We start from the raw sequence: 19163 nt of genomic DNA, 5'->3' as shown, positions 1-19163 counted from the left end.
AGAAAAAAAAAACTTTTGAAGTGATAATCAAGCTAGCCCAGTATAGACAGTTAAGAAGTGTGAGAATACTTACAAGGGGAGATAGATTCAATGTTTGTAATGGCTCAGCCATTCCCAGTCCTTATTCAAACCGGAGTTGATTGTGTCTGGTTTGCATATCAATTCTAGCTCAGCAGTCTCTCGTTGGTAAGATAACTCCCACCTGTTTATGCTCTCTGTATGTGTGTATATATATCTCCTCAATATATGTTCCATTCTATATGCATCCGAAGAAGTGGGCTGTAGTCCACGAAAGCTTATGCTCTAATAAATTTGTTAGTCTCTAAGGTGCCACAAGTACTCCTGTTCTTCTTTTTCCTAGATAAGGTTTCCTGTCTCACAGCTAGATGTTGGACCACTGACCTGGTATTAGTAAATAGTGTAATAGAATATTGAAGTATTGGGTAAAAATTGCCTTTAAAATTGATTTTTTTTCTTATTATGGCAATCAGATAAAGGATTTGTCAATGTGTCTACTACGAAGAATACAACAGTAGATGTAAATGCTGGGGAAAATCTAAATTTAATAGTTGAGTATGATGCGTATCCAAGACCAGAAGAAGAAGTGTGGTTGTATATGAATGAAACATTACACAATTCATCTGATCACTATGTCAAATTCAAGACTGTGGGCAATAACAGGTAATATGAGTAATTATAAGCATGACTGATTTAATTTGAGACAGCTCCTGGAATCTTCCAACAGAAGATGAGGGTGGGGAGATGCAAAAGAAATTATTCCCTTGCCCCCAATCCCAAAAGGACTGGGGAAAGAGAAATGCCAAAGAAATCCTCCTGTCACAGGGCAGGATGCTGGCTTATTATGCCATGAGGTGCTTGTTTCCAACTTTGTGGTATGGGAGAACCATTCTTGCTGCTCCTGGTGCTGTTTTACTGTGGATGATGGCATAGATGCTCATCTGTTTGTGCATAATCATGCCCTCTCTGTGGTCACTGTGTTGTGCCAGCTGTGGTCACTGTGTTGTGCCAGCTGAGTATATCTGCTAGCACACTCTTGTGGACCATGGCTGGATACCTTCTAAACCCTCATAGTGTGCATATTGCTGCTTATGCAAAACCTTTCAGGCTCTTTCCCCACTTTTTTCCCTGTATAGGCAAGGGCAAGATTTAGTCCTAAGAGAGCTTTAAATATAATAAAATGTGCGTTTCAGCATAAACTGTGACATAAACAGTCTGAATATTTACATTCAGAATATCTTTAAATTTACTTCATCACTAAGCAACTAGCCTTCCATGCACTTGGTGAGTAACAAATGTGGTAATATTTAATTTCCCTGTCTTTGCAGATACAGGAGTGAACTTCACCTTACCCGATTAAAGGGAACAGAAGGAGGCATTTACACATTTTTTGTATCCAATTCTGATGCCAAGTCCTCTCTAACATTTAATGTCTATGTGAACAGTAAGTAAAATGAACAGTCTGAAATCTTTTATTATCACAGACGTATTTTACCAAATTAAACGCATGTACAAGGTGTCACAGTGTGGTTCAGCGTAGGAGACAATGTTTAATACAAAGTACAGTCTGTAAAACTATATAAATATCAAGATATAAAAGAACAGAGTACTTATGCAGATACATTTTATGTCATTCCTGATCTTAAATTCTATGGAATACACCTCGCTAATGATCATAGGAGGTGAATTCTGGGGGGTAAGTGTTGAACAATTTTAAAATACTGATTTGGTGAGTTTATATGCGGGAAAAAAATCTGTAGAACCTGGAAACTTGGCCTCAGAAAACAACTATGTCCCATACCCCGCCGATAATTAAGGGTGGTGTATGATACTCTAGCCGCCATAGCCTAACAAAAAATGCAGATAAGAATCCAATTTAGCGTATTAATTGCATACATTTGTTTGAACTACATGCCAATGTTGAAATCTTGACAAGGGGATTGCACCCATTGACGTCCATGGTAGCATCTTGGCAGTCTCATTACATCTGCAAAATAATGTAGATGGTGTGTTTTCAAAAAGGCCGACATAACTTTAGAAGTTTGTATGTTGTCATTCCCAAGCAAAAGTTATATAAAAATTCCAGAGTGTTAGTTTAGATGCAAAACAGCATTCTTCAAGACAAAAGTGCAGTGTAGGAAATGAAACCATTAGTAAGCTCTGGCCTTCCTAATTAAGCCATCCTGTAAGAATTTCATGGTCTAAGCAAGCAAAAAATGGCACGTAGCAATACCAAATTTAACAAAAATCAAAGCAATAGAGGATCACAAGCAAAATGGAGGAAGCTAAGGAAAACAGGAGAGACACTGCAAGCTGAATGGCAAAAGGAATAACTTGGTAGTATTAACATGTTAAAAAATGTGAGAGCATTATCCATAATATAGAAATGTAAATTTACATCAAATCCTATCCTATTTATTTGTTTTAATTACAAAATATTGCTCTCTAGAGATGTATTACAGTTTTAATCAAGACTATTTCTTTAGGATACAATAATTGTATTAAATGTTCAGCACTGATTACTGAATTGCTCCCATGTGTTGCTGGGTGTTAACATTTGAGTTTCACACAGTATCACCATTCACAATATCATAGCACATTACCAATTATGCCACTTGGGAACTAAAGGAATTGTGAGTTATGTACGTGGCCATCAGTTCCTGTGAACCTGATGGGATCTCTCCGATTTGGGATGTCATATCTGTCTGCCAGAAGTAGCCTGTCAGTTCTTCACAGCAAGTGCTCCAGAGTTCTGAGACTGAATGTAGGCACTCCAGGTTAACAAAGCAGTTCAGTAATAGGTAGCAGGTTAGGAACTATTTGGCTGAGTATTACTTAGTGGCTGCTGTCATGGTCACTTCTACAGCTCTGGCATCAGATAAAATAAATGCCTTCTAACTGAGTTTGTCTGGAGCTGCTTGTGTTTACAGCCACCAGTATTCAAGTCTCCTTCCTTTTTGTTTCAACAGTTAATGGGAGTTGAGGGTTTTTAGCCACCTCAAAGGAGGCACACATCACCTCACAGGAAACGTTGCAACAGTGCATGGATTGCAAATTTTTTATTTGCTTAAAAAAAGTTTTCTTTGGAATTTTAAATAAATAAATAATTTCTATTGGTCTTTCATATTTTACAAGCTTTCCGGTAAATTTGGCCTGCCAATGTTTTCTGACTGTTTTTTTCCCATGCATTTTAGCTTCTTTGTTCAGACATGTCTTTTTAAATTTTAGTTTTATTTTTAGAGAGTATATAAATTGTTCATTTCTTCTCAATATGAAAGACAAACAAAATAATTACATAAACCTATATTTAAAGTAGTTTGATTAATAAATAGATAATTAACTGTCATTCCAGTGCTTTATAATGGCTGAGGGCCAGATCCTGGTCTCGTTCTGTTTGCAGAACTCTCATTGAAGTCACTGAGAGTTGTGCTTAAATTGTCAGGATATAGCTTCTAATGTTTGTGCATCTGACCTTGGCAGCAGATACTAATTAAACATGAAAAAACTGGATTCATAATCAGGAGGAGAATCTGTTTATTTTATTTAAAAAAAAAGTTTCCATTTTGAATCATTTGTCAAAAGATATGAAAGCCCTGTGCAAAACTATCTGCACTGGATTAAAATAAGTTTGGCAGGAGGATATGTTAAGCTCAAATAATACAGAATTGCTAAATAAAGGCTTTGGGTCACAGTAAGCACGACATAAATTAATTTAAGAAGGAGGGAGCTTTGAAATAAAGAGCCAAAGATAAAAATATAAATTGACAAACAGCATGCTGAAGGGAATAACAATTAAGAAATTATAGAAATCTTCAGACTAGCAACTAAAGTCCAGCTAGGAATTAGTGAAGACTTTTTCTAACTTAAATAAAGGTTTCATGACAATCAACAAAGTATTATATGCAGTTCAGGATGATGCTACAGGTGGGAACTAATCAGGTTACCACCATGATGTTACAAATCACATGATGCTAGATTCAACAGTTTCCCAGATATCAGAAAGCCCCACTGAAAATATAGGGAGTGTGTGGGAAGTCACCATGATATTTTAAAGAGACTAATTCAAATCCAGAAACTGGAGCTGTAGGAAGAAAATCCTCTTCCAGTGACTACAGTGATAGACAATGGCAATAGAAGTGTTACTTTTAGATATTTATTTTCCTCTGTTAATGATGAAGGAAAAAGAAATTGGTAATAAAAGTAATTAAATGAACAGTGTTAATGGCTAGACCGTCAAGTTATAAATAGTAGTGGCATCTTTAGTTCCTCTTTACTATGTTTGGAATCAACATCAATAAGAGCTGAAAAACAGTTAATAAACTTAATGAAATTAGAGATTTAAAGCATTTAATGACTGATTATTGAAGGGATTATGCAAGTATGCAGAACAATTTAATGAAACGTTAAATAATTAACATGTTATAGCCAAAGCAGTAAGCAACATATAATCATTAAAATCCTATCTGATTTTAAATGAAGGATAATTAGATATTGGAAGTCATAAAATTAACCATAATAAAATATTTCTCAGAATAGGATAACTTAATGAGAAACTCTGTGTCCACACTTGCCAAAGCTAGTCCACATTTGAGTCTATTTACTCTACATTCATTTGACAACTGATGAGGCTCCTTACTGCATTAAATAAGAGGAAGCTAGAGGGAACTGAATAGCAGTGGAAGAGACTAGCCCAGAAAACAAACAAACTGCTTATAGAGTCTGGGACTGATACATGGTTTTTAGGTCCAATCATCTCTTCTCATGAGGATTCTCTGGAGGGGAGACCCAACTAACACCAGTGTGTTATAAACATGTAGCTAGATATTATTATTATTTTTATTATTTATTATTATACAGGGATCCTGGTTCTGATCTCACTTGTTATTCCATTATGTTAAATGGAGTTACTCTAGAATCTTCTTTGAAGTGCTTGCTAATATCCATTCCATTGTAGGTGTGTGCTTGCCACATGCACCAGTGCCAGAAGTTTTTTCCTCGGTGGTATCCGTACGGGCCAGCTCTGGCGCCCTCTGGAGTGGCGCACATACGCACTGGTATAAGGGGCGCCGGGGGCTCCCCCCCTCCTTCAGTTCCTTCTTACCGCCAGTGATGGTGCTGGAACGTCTCCTTGCCTCAACAAGCTTATTTCTCTCAACTGTGCCTACTTGCGAACTTTTTGCATATAGTTGTTAAAAACTTTGATAGCTGTCTAGTTCCCTTAGTGTAGAGTTAGTAATAGTTTGCTAGTCCCGAACAGGACTTAACCTAGGGACTAGGCATGCCCCGGACTCCGGGCTTCAAACCTTGTGACTGTTGCAAGAAACCCATGCCAGTCAGTAATCCCCATAGAAGCTGTCTGAAGTGTTTAGGGGGAACCCACGTTAGCAACAAGTGTCGCATTGGCAAGAGCTTCAGACCACGGACCAAAAAGGAGCACACCGCTGGCACTGGCCTCACACCAGCACTGATCTCCATCCCCAGTACTGGCTAAAAAGCAAAGAAAGTTCTCCTACGTCCCGTAAAGGGAAGGAGAGAGCCAGAGGAGAGCTAAGACCCACGCGGGGCAGGTCTTCCCTACCAGATGTTGACCAGGCTTCATTTCCCATTGAGCTGTTGAGCCCGCTTTCAGACCCGCCCACCACCCCGGGAAGTGGTAGAGGCATTCGGCACCTGGCGGTGTCATTCACGCCAGAGGCTTTTCAGGCCGCTAAGGACATACTGTCCCTGCCAGTGCCACCCACAGAAGTGCCCCATTCGAGGGGTAAACCTGTCTTGGGACCCTTCCAACGGTCCCCATCAGTGCAGCACCATTCCTTGCTGCAGGAGGTGCCCCATCAGCGTGCGCCTGAACAGCGCCACCAGCCCTCCGGATGTGGGTTGGCTTGCCTGCCAGAGTTCCCAGCGTCGGTCCCCGGACTCTAGACAGCATTCTTTGGGCTCTAGCGAGCTGGTGCAGACCCACAGAGGCACAACACCAGTCCCCAGATCCCCGGTGCTGGGAGCGCCTGAGCTGCTCTCCCAGCTCACGGCACCGTTCCGGAAGGTTGAGACGCCGGTCCCCGGAGACCCGTCACCAGTTGCTGGATCACCAATACAGTTCACCTTGGGCGCATCAACAGTCTCCAACACGTCAGTCTTCTCACTCCTATTCCCGCTCCTGATCTATGAGGCGGCACCGCTCGCTAAGTATAAGGCATCGATCACCAGGTTACCATTGCCGATCCACCAAACGCTGCCACTGGTCGCTGACGACACCAAGAGCCATCGCTTCCATACAGGTCCTCAATGGAGGTCTGCAGCCAGAGCCGACAGAATCAGGGTAGGCAGGCAGCCTCGGTACCGTCCTAGTCCCGCAGACAAGTCTCTTCTTCCTCGGGCTCGGACAGCGAGGATTAGACCCTGCCCACAGGCCAGAGCTACCCATCAGGGGCATCGGCATTCCTCGCTGGGCCACCAGTGGCAGCACGGCCCCAAAGCCAGTGGTCTGCCCCCTGGCAACTCTGGAACCACTGGAGATTTCCCCATTCATTGCAGGGGCATATGTCAGACTCGGAGGCATCTGACAGACGATCGGCGACAGTCTCCCTCCCACCCCCTGACTCAGACGTGGAATCAGAGCAGGCTCCCCAGAGCCAGCCAGCCTCGGCCGAGGCTCCCATAGCAGAAGTGGCAGAATTGGCAGACCCGCCTGTACCTGCCCCCTCATCATCTTTGCCCTGTGAGGCGATAGTAGGACCCTCTCACTTGGTTCCCAAGGACAATGCCAGGGCCCACCAGGAGCTCTTGAAGAGGGTTGCCTCAAATCTAGGGCTGGAAGCCGAGGAACTGGCGGAGCCCTCGGACTCTCTGGTTGATGTGCTGAGTGCAGCAGCCCCCTCCCAGGGTGGCATTGCTGGTGCACGAGGGAGTGGTGAAAATTACTAAGGCCCTGTGGCAGTCACTCTCCTCACTGCCCCCCCATCTCCAAGCAGGCAAAAAGAAAATACTACGTCTCCGCTAAGGAGTATGAGTATCTTTATACCCACCCTGCCCCAAGCTCATTGGTTGTGTTGGCAGCCAATGAGCGTGACAGATGGCTAGCCGGGATCAACGCCTAAGAACAAGGAGGCAAAGAGGCTCAATCTCTTTGGTAGAAAAATTTATTCTACGTCCAGCCTCCAGCTGATAGTGGCCAACCATCAGGCCTTGCTTGGCCGTTATGGTTTTAATATTTGGCAGTTCATGGCCAAGTTCTCAGATTCACTGCCACAGGAACCCAGGAAAGAATTCCTGGCTATCCTCGATGAAACCAGGGCAGTGGCCAGGGCAGCCCTCCAAGCGGCCTCAGATGCAGCAGACTCTGTGGCCCAGACCACGGCTTTGGCCATTTCAATGAGGCAGGAATCCTGGTTGCAGTTGTTGGGCCTATTGACGGAGGTTCAACAATCCATCCAGGACCTACCATTCGATGGCCTGGCACTGTTTTCTGAGCAAATGGACAGTAAATTGCATGGCCTGAAAGACTTGAGGGCTACCTTGCGCTCCCTGGGCTGTACATGCTGGGGCCAACAAGGAAGCGGTTTAAGCCGCAACAGCCCCACAGGTTCAGGAGCCAACCTCTGTCGGAGCCCTTCCACAATGAGGGCAAGAGCTATAAGCGCCGGCAAGGCCATCAGCTGGCATTCTCTGCTCACTCAAACTCCACCCGTAACCAACCGGGTAACAATCAGGCATTTTGAGTGTGCGCTTGGGAACGACCTTTCAGCCTGTGTCCTGGATCCTGCTCCCCTGTTATTTTCCAACCACCTGTCCCCCTTCATCCCTGCCTGGGCCTCTATAACATCAGACCGGTGGGTCCTCAGCACAGTAGCAGGGGGATATACCCTCCAATTTATTTCTATCCCCTCCTCCCATCATCCTCCATGTCTCTCTTCAGGGACCCTTCTCATGAGGAACCGCTCACTCAGGAGGTGCAGGGCCTTCTGCGGGTGGGAGTTGTGGAGGAAGTCCCGCTGCATTTGAGAGAGAAAGGCTTTTACTCCCACTATTTTTAAATCCCAAAAGCCAACGGGGGTCTATGCCCCGTCCTCGACCTACGGATCCTCAACAAGTACCTCAAGAAGTTGAAGTTCTGCATGTTCTCCTTTGCCTCCATCATTCCTTCCCTGGATCTGGGAGACTGGAACGCCACCCTTGATCTGAAGGACGCTTACTTTCACATATCGACATTCCACAGTCACAGATGGTTCCTACATTTCGTAGTTGGGACCGCCCACTACCAATTCACAGTGCTCCTTTTTGGCCTAGCAACGACTCCAAGGGTGTTTATGAAATGCATGTTGGTGGTGGTGGCCTACCTCAGACATCGGAGTATCCAGATTTACCTGTACCTCGACAACTGTCTCATCCAGGGCCACTCTAGGATCATGGTCCAGCGCAGCGTTGAGATGATGTGAGCCACTTTGTCAAGCTCTCGGCCTGCTGCTAAATGAACAAAAATCAATGTTAATCCTGGTCCAACAGATAGAGTTTATCGGAGCGGTTCTCAACTCTACCCGAGCCAGAACATTTCTGCCAGAGGCCAGCTTCAAGGCAATGTCAGATCTGATTACCAGCATCACCTCACATCCACACACCACAGCCCGGGTCTGTCTCAGACTATTGGGTCACATGACAGCATGCACGTATGTTGTCTGCCATGCAAGACTCAGGCTGTGTCCCCTCCCAGTGTGGGTGACATTGGTCTACTCCCCAGCCAGACAGCACTTAGATAAAGTCATCACAATCCCTCTGAGGGTACTTATCTCTCTGCAGAGGTGGTCCGACCCAATGTTGATGTTGGAAGGTGTGCTGTTCGAGAGCCCGCGACCCATGGTCTCCTTGATTTCGGATGCATCCAATCTCGGATGGGGAGCACATCTCAGTACACTGAAGGTTATGGTCTCGAGAGGAGCTTGCGTTACATATAAACATCAGGGAACTCAGGGTCATCTCTCTGGCCTGCGGTGTCTTCCTTCCCCAACTGTCCTGTCGGGTGGTGCAGATATTGATGGATAACATGGCCTCCCATGTTCTATGTCAACAGGCAAGAGGGAGCACATTCATCAGCTCTTTGCCAGGAGACCTCGCACCTCCCTGGCGTCCAGAGCACGCTGGCAGATCGCCTCAGCAGGTCCATATTCTCTCATCATGAGTGGTTCCTCCACCCTGAGGTCGTCAGAGTGCTCTTCCAGAAGTGGGGAGTTCCCCGAGTGGACCTGTTTGCCACCAGAGAGAACAGAAAGTGTGATCAGTTCTGCGCTCTCTAAGGCCTTGGCCCAGGCTTGCTTTCCAATGCCTTTCTCCTGTCATGGTCAGGGGACCTGATGTATGCCTTCCCGCCAATTCCCCTCATCAGCAAAACCCTCTCAAAAATCAAGAGGGATAAGGCATGAGTCATTATGATTGCCCCACCATGGCCTTGCCAGCATTGGTTTGGCATGCTCATGGACTGGCTGTGCCAGTCCTGTGGCCACTTCCCAGTTGCCCGGACCTACTCTCACAGGCTCTTGCCAGTACGCCATACCAGGGCTTGGGCACAGGGCCCTCTTAGGCGCGGGGCCCAATTCAGGGGAATTGGTTGAATCGGCCTAAAGCCGGCCCTGACTACACCTACAATGGAATGGACATGAGCAAGCACTCAAAGAAGAAAAGATGGTTACCTTTTCGTAACTGTTGTTCTTCAAGATGTATTGCTCATGTCCATTCCATGACCCACCCTCTTTCCCCTCTGTCGGAGTTCTGGCAAGAAGGAACTCAGGGAGGTGGGAGCTGGTTGTGCCCCTCATACCGGTGCATACTCACGCCAATCCAGAGGGTGCCAGAGCTTGTCCCCTACAGATATCACTGGCAAGCACACACACCTACAATGGAATGGACATGAACAACACATCTCAAAGAACAGTAGTTACGAAAGGGTAACCGTCTTTTTATGCTCCTGTAACCAAAATCAGATTCAGGCCCAGCATCTCATAGTGTATAACTTTTAGGTACTGGCTTGCATGTTGTTGTACTTGGCTTTTACTGAACAGTGGACCTGCATATTTTTTATTTTTGTTTCCTTCACCCAAAGCCAGAAAGGTTTAGATTCAGGCTTCACCCAACATGATATTATTGAAATATCTAATGTTCAATTTCCTCTTAAGTTCAGTTTGACCATTAATTTTTCCAGCTTTTTCTAGCAATAATCTGTGCTGGATGGTATATTGCCCAGTGTGTACGGTATATATTTCTAAAGGGTCATGTTTGAGTTTGAAAGCAGTCATCAGTCAGTGAATATCAGATTTAGTTAAGTTAAAAAAATTCTGAATGTGACTGTCTTGGAATTGGGCCTTAAAAAAAAGTTAGATATCATCCATGAAATCCCCCATTGTCCAAGATGTGCATGATCACAATGTCCTACATTAAATGTTGCAAATAGAACCCAGCATATTGCAACAAGGTTAATTGTTTGATGCTTTGAATCAAACATTACATGCAAATTTAGAGGTGAAGGAGCTTTCAGTTCCTGAAACATGGCTCACTAGTAGATGAGGATACGATTGAGGATTTGAATGCATTTTATTGCATCAAGTTTAATTAGGAAGTAAAATGGACAATGAAATTCATATCCACAAACAAATTACAGTATATGGATCTCAGCTGGTGTAAATGTACATACTAGCTTCACTAAAGTCAATACAGCTTCATCAATTTACAGCACATGAGAATTTGGTCTTATGTGTCTATGAAAAATAATGCATTAAAAAGATCTTTTAATGGCATCTATGAATCACTCAATGTCCTTGGAGATTACAGCAGATTGAATCTTCCATTAGTGTCGTTTACAGTTAGTTGAAAGGAAGCTAAGATACATATGGTGGTAAATGTGACTTCTGCGTTTATTAGAACTATCCAAATCCTCTATTAAATGAATCCTCACAGAGTGTTTTAGAAAAGTTGTCAAAACTCTGTTATTGTTATACTCTGTTATTGCCTGTTCTTCCAAAAGTTCTCAGAAACTGGATCACTGGATCACTATGTGGAAATTCTGCTTTATTAGTTCTCTTCTTGTGCTCAGATAACAATTTTTTAAATAAATACAGCAATGTTGTTATTTCTTGATATACTAAAACAAAATATAGTGTCTTGAGGAAAGGCAGCAGGCTCAATACAATGTTTTGTAAAGTAATGAATCAACTGTGACTTACTTTTTAGGAATCTAATGCATTCATCCAAATATTAGTTTTATTTCCTACATGTGCAATCTCTTAAAAACAATTTTTGCTCCTGTAAAAATCCAAGCCTGAACTACCAACGACAATGTATTTGTAAATATACACCTCTACCTCGATATAACACTATCTTCGGGAGCCAAAAAATCTTACTGCGTTATAGGTGAAACCACGTTATATTGAACTTGCTTTGATCCACCAGAGTGCGCAGCCCCGCCCCCCCGGAGCACTGCTTTACTGCATTATATCCGAATTCGTGTTATATCGGGTCACGTTATATTGGGGTAGAGGTGTACATCTATATTTTATTGTGCACTGCTCAAACTCATTTGGACAGTGCCTTTGATATTTAATTTGCTGGGTAGCTTCTTACAACAATCTTGCTCTCTATCAACTATGATCTAGAGAATTTGCAGGGTGTTTTAAAAACACAGCAAATCCCAACTCTCTAGTCATTTCATTGTAGTATCTTTCCTGGATGTGTAATGGTGTTGTTTTACATAAAAGGCAGATGTAACAGAAGTGTGGTGTGATAGATACAGTACATTCACAATCATGAAAAAAAAAATGTGTTAATTCATGTTAGGGGGATCAGCCAGCAGAGAAGTTGGAACTTTATAAATTGTTCCAAAATATGGACTTTTTTTTTTCTGGTAGATTAAACTCTTGTCAGCTGTGATTGTGTCATTTTAAATTCTTGCACAGATCAAGTATTTTGCATTGGTTTACTTTTACCGTCTTTGGAAAATCTAGTCAAGACTGTCAGAATAATAATATTAAATTGAATATATTTTCATAGGTAGGCAATGTTAAAAATGATACTGTAGGAAAGATGTAGTCATATAGGCACTGGTCCTGCAAACGCTCATGCACACACACAACTTTATGGAAGTGAGTAGTCCAATGGAAGTCAAATCCATAAATGCTGACACGATTAGGACCAGAATTAGTAATAAATCAGAATGCAAATTATTTATTCACCGAAAGCATGAGTATTCACTTATTTTATTGCAGCAAAACCAGAGATTCTCACCTCAGACAGACTTAGCAATGGCATGCTCCAGTGTGTGGCAGCTGGCTTCCCTGCCCCTACAATAGATTGGCGTTTTTGTCCAGGAACTGAGCAGAGGTGAGTAATTTCCAGAATGTACCTTAAAAGTGACCTGACACACCTGATTTAAAATTCAAGCAATAAGATGTTGAAAGAAGATAGTCAAATACCTGTTCAAATGTTGCATTATTTCTGTAAGCATAGTCTTGATTGTTTTAGGTTTGTGCTGTTTGTTTGGTGTTTTTTTGTTTTGTTTTGTTCCTTGAAGGGAGGATACTCAGTGTATTTTACTGAGTAGACATTAAAGGCCAAATTGAGTTCTGCGGTAAGCCAACTGACTACAAAGGCTTCACACCTTTTTACCCGGGAGTGAATTTGGCCCTATTTGTGTACCTTCACAGAATGACAATTACAGAAGAGTTTCTATATATGGCTATTATCTTTTGGAGTTATCATGTAATAACACAATTTTCCAGGACACAGTATAATGATTTTCCATGTATACACAGTAGATCACATGTTAAATGTGTCTGGAGTTATTATGAAAATAAATTGCTAAATTACCAGGTCTCTAAGAAGATTGAGGTAGAATATTTGTGAAACACATTGTAAAATGCTCCTCACTTCTTCTGTCAGAGACATAGTACTAACAAGTCACATATATCTCATTGGAATCATTTTTCTTATGCCTAAAATAGTCTGGTTTTTTAGTCTTCTTAAGGAAAATCTGTATTGTTTTATAACTTGTTACTGGTAATATTGCTAAAATTAGCATGCTTGCTTTTATATAGTAAAGATGTCAAATTTTAACTTTACAATTGACTGGTCAAAAAAGAGTAAACATACTTTTTTGACCAATTAATAGGGTAGCTCTTAGAAAGAACAGCTTGTGAGGCAGTGCTGGGTATTTTGTTCTTTGATACATATGGTGCTGTACTAGGCTGGCCACGGATATATTTTTATCTTATTATAACACAATGTCTCTGAATAAGTTAACAGTGGGAGTTGAAACCAGGACCTACGGATCTAATAGCCTGAGCTAAAGAGCCAGGTTCCATAGCTCAAAGGCTGCAGCAGATTCATAAACCTCTATCTGTGGAGTAGCCAGTAGAGTAGAACAGAGAGCCACATTGTGTAGGTATCGGTTAAGTGTCATGGAGGATTTACATGTATAATTCTGCACACAGAGGAAAAAATATACTTCAGATCTGATAAGTAGAGTATAAAAAGAAAGTTCTTCAGCTCAATCCTTCAATGGAGTTGTGTCAATTCGCACCAGCTGAGGCTGTAAATATCAAACTTTATCTGAGAAGAAAGTTGAAATAATGAAGAATTTACTCCAAGTATTTATCCATAAAGGGATAATTGTCAACAATGTTTCTCCCAGGTGTTTCGATTCACCAGCTATATCTCCTGTGGATGTGAAGATCTATTCTAGAAATTCATCCTTTCCATCATTTGGAAGGATAGTGGTTGAAAGTACCATTGATGCCAGCACGTTCAAAAACAATGGCACTATATCATGTGAGGCTTCCAATGATGTTGCCAGAAGTACTGCTTTTTTCAACTTTGCTGTTAAAGGTAGTGGCCAAAATGACATATAGAAATGTATAAAATGTAATTAAGATGATGGGATGTTTTAGCTCTGTCCATCACAAATAATTACAATAAGACCCATATTTTAAATACATTGCCTGTGTATTTGCAGCTTCTTTGGTACAGTGGTACAGTAATATATTAAGCCGCATTTCCTATCATACTTCTTAAATGTTTGACTGTTATAACCTAATAGATGTTTAAAACTGAAATGTGTTAGCTTCCATTTTCTTCCATCATATATGTAGTATGGTCTAGTGGCCAGAGCACCAGCCTGGGAGTCAGGAAAACTGTTTCTGCCACTGACCTGCTCAATAAAGTTCCCTCTCACACCTTTGTCTGTCCTGTTTATTTAAACTGTAATACAATGGGGCCCTGAGCTTGGTTGGAGCCTCTAGGTGCCACAATAATAAAAATAATTAACAACAACAACAGACTGCAAACACACTGGTTAGAGGGTGCTAGTGAGTTTTGACCTCCATAGCAGCATAAAAGAAATTGCAGAAATGTAAAAGTTGAAATGCCAAAATACTTATTAGTTGCAACCTGTATGTTGTTCTTTGTTGTTTCTTTTTTGCAAAAACTAAGGTTTCTGTGGAGTTCTTGTTCTATACTATATGCCATATATAATATACAAACAAAAATGGATCAGATTTGAGGCATATTGATCTTTACAAGATCATGCTACTGTCCAATTCTCTGCTTCCAAAGACTATGTTGTAAAGAGCATATTAATCATTGGATAAGCTAAAAAATTGGGACTTTGAGAAAAGTTCAGTTAACAAACTTTTTCTTTAACTAATTTGACATGAATCCAGTTTTTAAAGCTAAAAATAATTGGCGAGAGCTGTCTTAATGGGCTAGTGATAGAACTGTGTGCTACCATGCAGAAACCCTGAGTTTAATTGGTCTTAGTTTTATGCTTCCTAGTTTGATGGGACTGGGAGTGCTGAAGAAATGAACTAAACTGCACAGTTTCCAGGGTGAAGACATGTCTCAAGGTGCCATCAGGCAACATCTTCTTACAGTTCTGTCCATTCAGCCTTGGAGTGGGGAGAGGGGAAAAAGGGAAAATCATCTGGGCTCCAGCAGAAACAAAGAGAATATTCCCTGAGGAAGAAAAACAATTAGGGGGATAAAGATTTGACATTTAATGATCCTTTAAATGTTGGGTTTCTTGTTCAAATTTAAACAGAACTTTCTGTCTCTTTCTAGAACATATGAGTACCCACACCCTCTTCACTCCTTTACTGATAGGGTTTGGAGTAGCAGCAGGACTGATGTGCATCGTAGTAATGATTCTTGTGTACAAATATCTACAGGTAAAATCAGATGCACACATTCATCTTAGTTCTTCTTGTTGAAATTTTAGCAGTAAAATGGCCTTTTTTTCTTTTTTTCCCCCTAGAAACCTAAATATGAAGTTCAGTGGAAAGTCGTTGAAGAAATAAATGGAAACAACTATGTTTATATAGACCCAACACAACTTCCTTATGATCAGAAATGGGAGTTTCCTAGAAACCGATTGAGTTTTGGTTAGTTTAGGTTTATTTAACTTCATCTCCAATGTGAAATTTCCAATCCCTGTAATATGAGACCTTGTCATGAAAACATAGCATTTGCTATCAATAGTGTATTGCATAGTAAAGTATATAATAATGACAACTGCTACTTTTGCATGCAGTTTGAGAAAGAAGTTTCCTGTCTTAAACTACTTCCATTTTCTTTGAGACGAATAAATAGGCTTAAATTGATCCAATAATCTACTACTGATTTTTTTTAATATAAAGCAAAAAGAACCACTGATAGGTAAAATTTTGTTACACCCATTAAAAGTTGTCTGGCACTTTTTAGGTAAAACTCTTGGTGCTGGAGCTTTTGGGAAAGTTGTGGAGGCTACTGCATATGGTCTGTTTAAATCTGATGCTGCAATGACAGTAGCAGTAAAAATGCTCAAACGTAAGTTTCTACTATGTACAATATTCTTTTTTCCTAACTTCCTATTGTATACTGAATTTGCTGAACGACATGTTTTTCATTCCAGCTAGTGCCCATTTAACAGAGAGAGAAGCCTTAATGTCTGAACTCAAAGTTTTGAGTTACCTTGGTAACCACATTAATATCGTGAATCTACTTGGAGCCTGCACTATTGGAGGTAAAGTTATGAGATTATTGGATTTTTGTAATTGCCTTATTGTAGAAGTAGAAACCTATTCCGTACAAATCTTGAATTGCTTAGTCATGATGAAATGTTTAACCTTTTCATGTAAGGCCTTTCTTCTAGACTTGAGACCATATTAAAAAATCCACACACAACACCCCCCCTCCCCAAAACCAGGGTAATTCTGGCTAGAAATGAAGATTAGTTTTTTGCGGACATGACCAAGCATAGTCCATTTCTGGACTCCATCAGATTGGCACATAAAACCGCTTCCTCTTAAGAGTTCACAAAATGGGCTGTCTATGTTTGTCATCCGCAACATCAGCTTCCAAAAATGGGACCAGATGTTAAAAGGGCATGATTATTTTTGAGGGGAAAAAAACTGGGGGGAGGGAGTGGGAACCTGATAACAGCCTTTAAATATGTTAAGGTCTGCTATAAAGAGAATGGGGAATCAATTGTTCTCTATGTCCACTGAAGGTAAAATAAAAAATAACGGGCTTAATGTGCGCCGAGGGAGATTCAGGTTAGATATGAGCAAGAACTTTTTTTGACTATAAGGGTAGTTAAGTTGTAAAATCGGCTTCCAAGGGAGATTGTGGAGTCCCCATCATTGGAGGCTTTTAAGAACAAGTTGGACAAACCACCTGTCAAGGATGGTCTCGGTTTTCTTGGTCCAGCCACAGAGCAGGGGGCTGGACTTGATGACTTCCTGAGGTCCTTTTCAGCCCTACATTTCTATGATTCTATGGTTTTATGGGTTATTAGTGTCTGAACTGAGTTATTCATTGCTATCTACTGTAGAACTGGTATGTTTATTATCTTGTACAGTCCTCAGATAATCCATTTAAACTGCAACAAACATTATTGGAATATTAGGGTTATTAATTCTAAATACTTATCAGTCAAAAAATGAAAAATGTAAAGTTCTCAAAGGAAGTAACTTTGTTTACATTGCACATCCTGGACATTTTGGTTTTATCTATTTAAGAACATAAACAATAACGTTAACATGCACACACAACAAAATCCAACAAATAATTGAAGCTTATATAGAGTGATTTCTTAACTTTAGGGCATTTAAATTTGTAACCTGCATGTTATGCTAACATAAACGTTTGCACTTTTTAATTTCTCCATTTTACTTTTCAAAGGAAAAAAATCTTGGAAAAATTCAGAGTTTTAGCTTTATGCAAAACATTCCACCCTTTCACCTTTGCATAATACAGAAAAATGACTGAAGGGATTTGGTTCAAATGAGCCACAAAGCAAATTCTAGGGCCTGAATCAATGCATGGACTATTTCAGACAGAAAAGAGAATTTTATAAAATATAAACTTATGAAAATATAGGGTTTGTAATAATCCTGATGTAATCTTAACTATAGTATTTGCTCTTATGAAAGCCATAATTATTAAACTAAAGAAAAGCTCTGAGGAGGTATTGGTACAGAATGATCCTACAAATGAAATAATGGGCAGCATTATTACATATTCAAGTGCTGTCGTTGCAGTCATTCATTTAGAAAACATACATATGATCTATAAACATCTGTGCTGTAGGTGACTTAATTCCCCTTTTAAATTTCATTTTAATATTCTAAGATCTAGTGTAACTTAGTTTTCTGTCTCAGCAGACTGTTCTATGTGAATGATTTTTCCCATTATACTGCAGAGTATAACACCCTACATTATTTAAAAACAGAGCTGAAAGAAAGAGCTTGAAGCTCTACTGTCAACAGAAGTGAATCAAAAGGATTAATGTTTGAAGCCTTACTTTAATGTTTGGAACAAATAACTTCCTTCAGGAAGTGAGCAAAATCATACAGATGTGTCTGGCCAGAAACATTATCACATGAAGAGGGGAAAAAAAGACTTATTTGTTTAATTTTTATACAATGTGATACTATTGATGGGGAAAAATTAATTGGGAATGACATAGCTTTAATTGCACAATAGTAACTAGTCCATGAATGAGGAAACTGCTGCTGTAACTTCACTATGACTTTTCATGTCTAGACAATGCTGTGTAGTGTGACTTCAAATAGGACATTTTGTGTGTTTAGTTGAATAATATTTTTGTATAAGATTTTTGACTCTGAAAGCAAAGCTTATACCAGCCTTTTAAACTCCCTCTGCATCTGTAGGCCCCACTCTGGTCATCACGGAATATTGCTGCTATGGTGATCTTTTGAATTTTCTGAGAAGGAAACGCGATTCATTTATTTGCCCAAAGCATGACGAATATGCAGAAACAGCAGTTTACGAGAACCTTCTGCATCAAAAAGAGCCTGCATGGTAAGAATAATCTGTCAATACATAAAGGCATAGCCAAAAAGTTCAGAGGGAGGGTAAATCAAAGCTGATCTAGTGAAAAGAAATCACAAGAGGGCTTTTGTGTAGTGTTTTCTAAAGATTGCATAAATTTATTTAAAAAAAATCAATTTAAAAAGATGATTTGATTTTTACAAGTAAGTTGTTTGTGGCTTGTTTAAGATTATAGTTCAAATTATGTCATGCACTTCTACTTTTACTGATTCAATGGCTTTTCTATGATTGAGTCCAGTGCCATTCCTTGGATCAAAAATGTCCATCTTTATTTTTAGTTATCATTACTGCTAATGATTGGCAGCAATCAGTTTGCAACATAAATGACGATACGGCCAATGTTGTTGTGTTATAGCACTCTGTTACCAGGAATTCCTGCATTCGCAAATAGCTCTTTACAACAAAAATAATGCCTTTCAGTATTGCATTAAATTACACAAGATCTTGTCACAAAAGACCCTGTGCCACCATTTTGGAGTTAGGATTTCCCCAACCATTGTTCTTGCACTCTTTTTTCCCCTAGTGTTCATCCGCTTGTATATTATTAATTCAATTTAAGATACAGCCCATCTGTGCAAAGGTTTTTCTAATTCTTTCTTTTCTTTAAAGTACTGAAGATGTCATTTACCAAACCTTCACTTGTATAGCAATAAAGGACCCTCTCTATATTTCAGTCTGTACTTTGCAGCATTGAGCCCATTACTCTACTTTAGCAAACTGAAATTGAAAAGAATCCAATAGAGCTCTTAGTAGGAGCTAAAGCACTTTGCTACAGTAGG

At 40.5% G+C, this 19163-nt stretch overlaps 1 protein-coding gene across 1 annotated transcript in view; it reads left to right on the top strand.

The window, feature by feature from the left end:
* KIT (KIT proto-oncogene, receptor tyrosine kinase) overlaps nucleotides 1–19163 on the top strand; it is a 71933-nt gene that overhangs the window by 38395 nt on the left and 14375 nt on the right. The window contains exons 6-14 of the mRNA XM_034772572.1: nucleotides 492–681; nucleotides 1347–1462; nucleotides 12264–12378; nucleotides 13688–13881; nucleotides 15112–15218; nucleotides 15305–15431; nucleotides 15751–15855; nucleotides 15941–16051; nucleotides 18204–18354. Coding sequence (XP_034628463.1) covers nucleotides 492–681; nucleotides 1347–1462; nucleotides 12264–12378; nucleotides 13688–13881; nucleotides 15112–15218; nucleotides 15305–15431; nucleotides 15751–15855; nucleotides 15941–16051; nucleotides 18204–18354 — 1216 coding nt within the window. The remainder of the gene's footprint in view (nucleotides 1–491; nucleotides 682–1346; nucleotides 1463–12263; nucleotides 12379–13687; nucleotides 13882–15111; nucleotides 15219–15304; nucleotides 15432–15750; nucleotides 15856–15940; nucleotides 16052–18203; nucleotides 18355–19163) is intronic.

The sequence above is a fragment of the Trachemys scripta genome, chromosome 5 (assembly GCF_013100865.1).
Source record: "Trachemys scripta elegans isolate TJP31775 chromosome 5, CAS_Tse_1.0, whole genome shotgun sequence".
Taxonomy (NCBI): domain Eukaryota; kingdom Metazoa; phylum Chordata; order Testudines; family Emydidae; genus Trachemys; species Trachemys scripta.
This window is presented reverse-complemented; position numbering and strand designations above follow the sequence as displayed.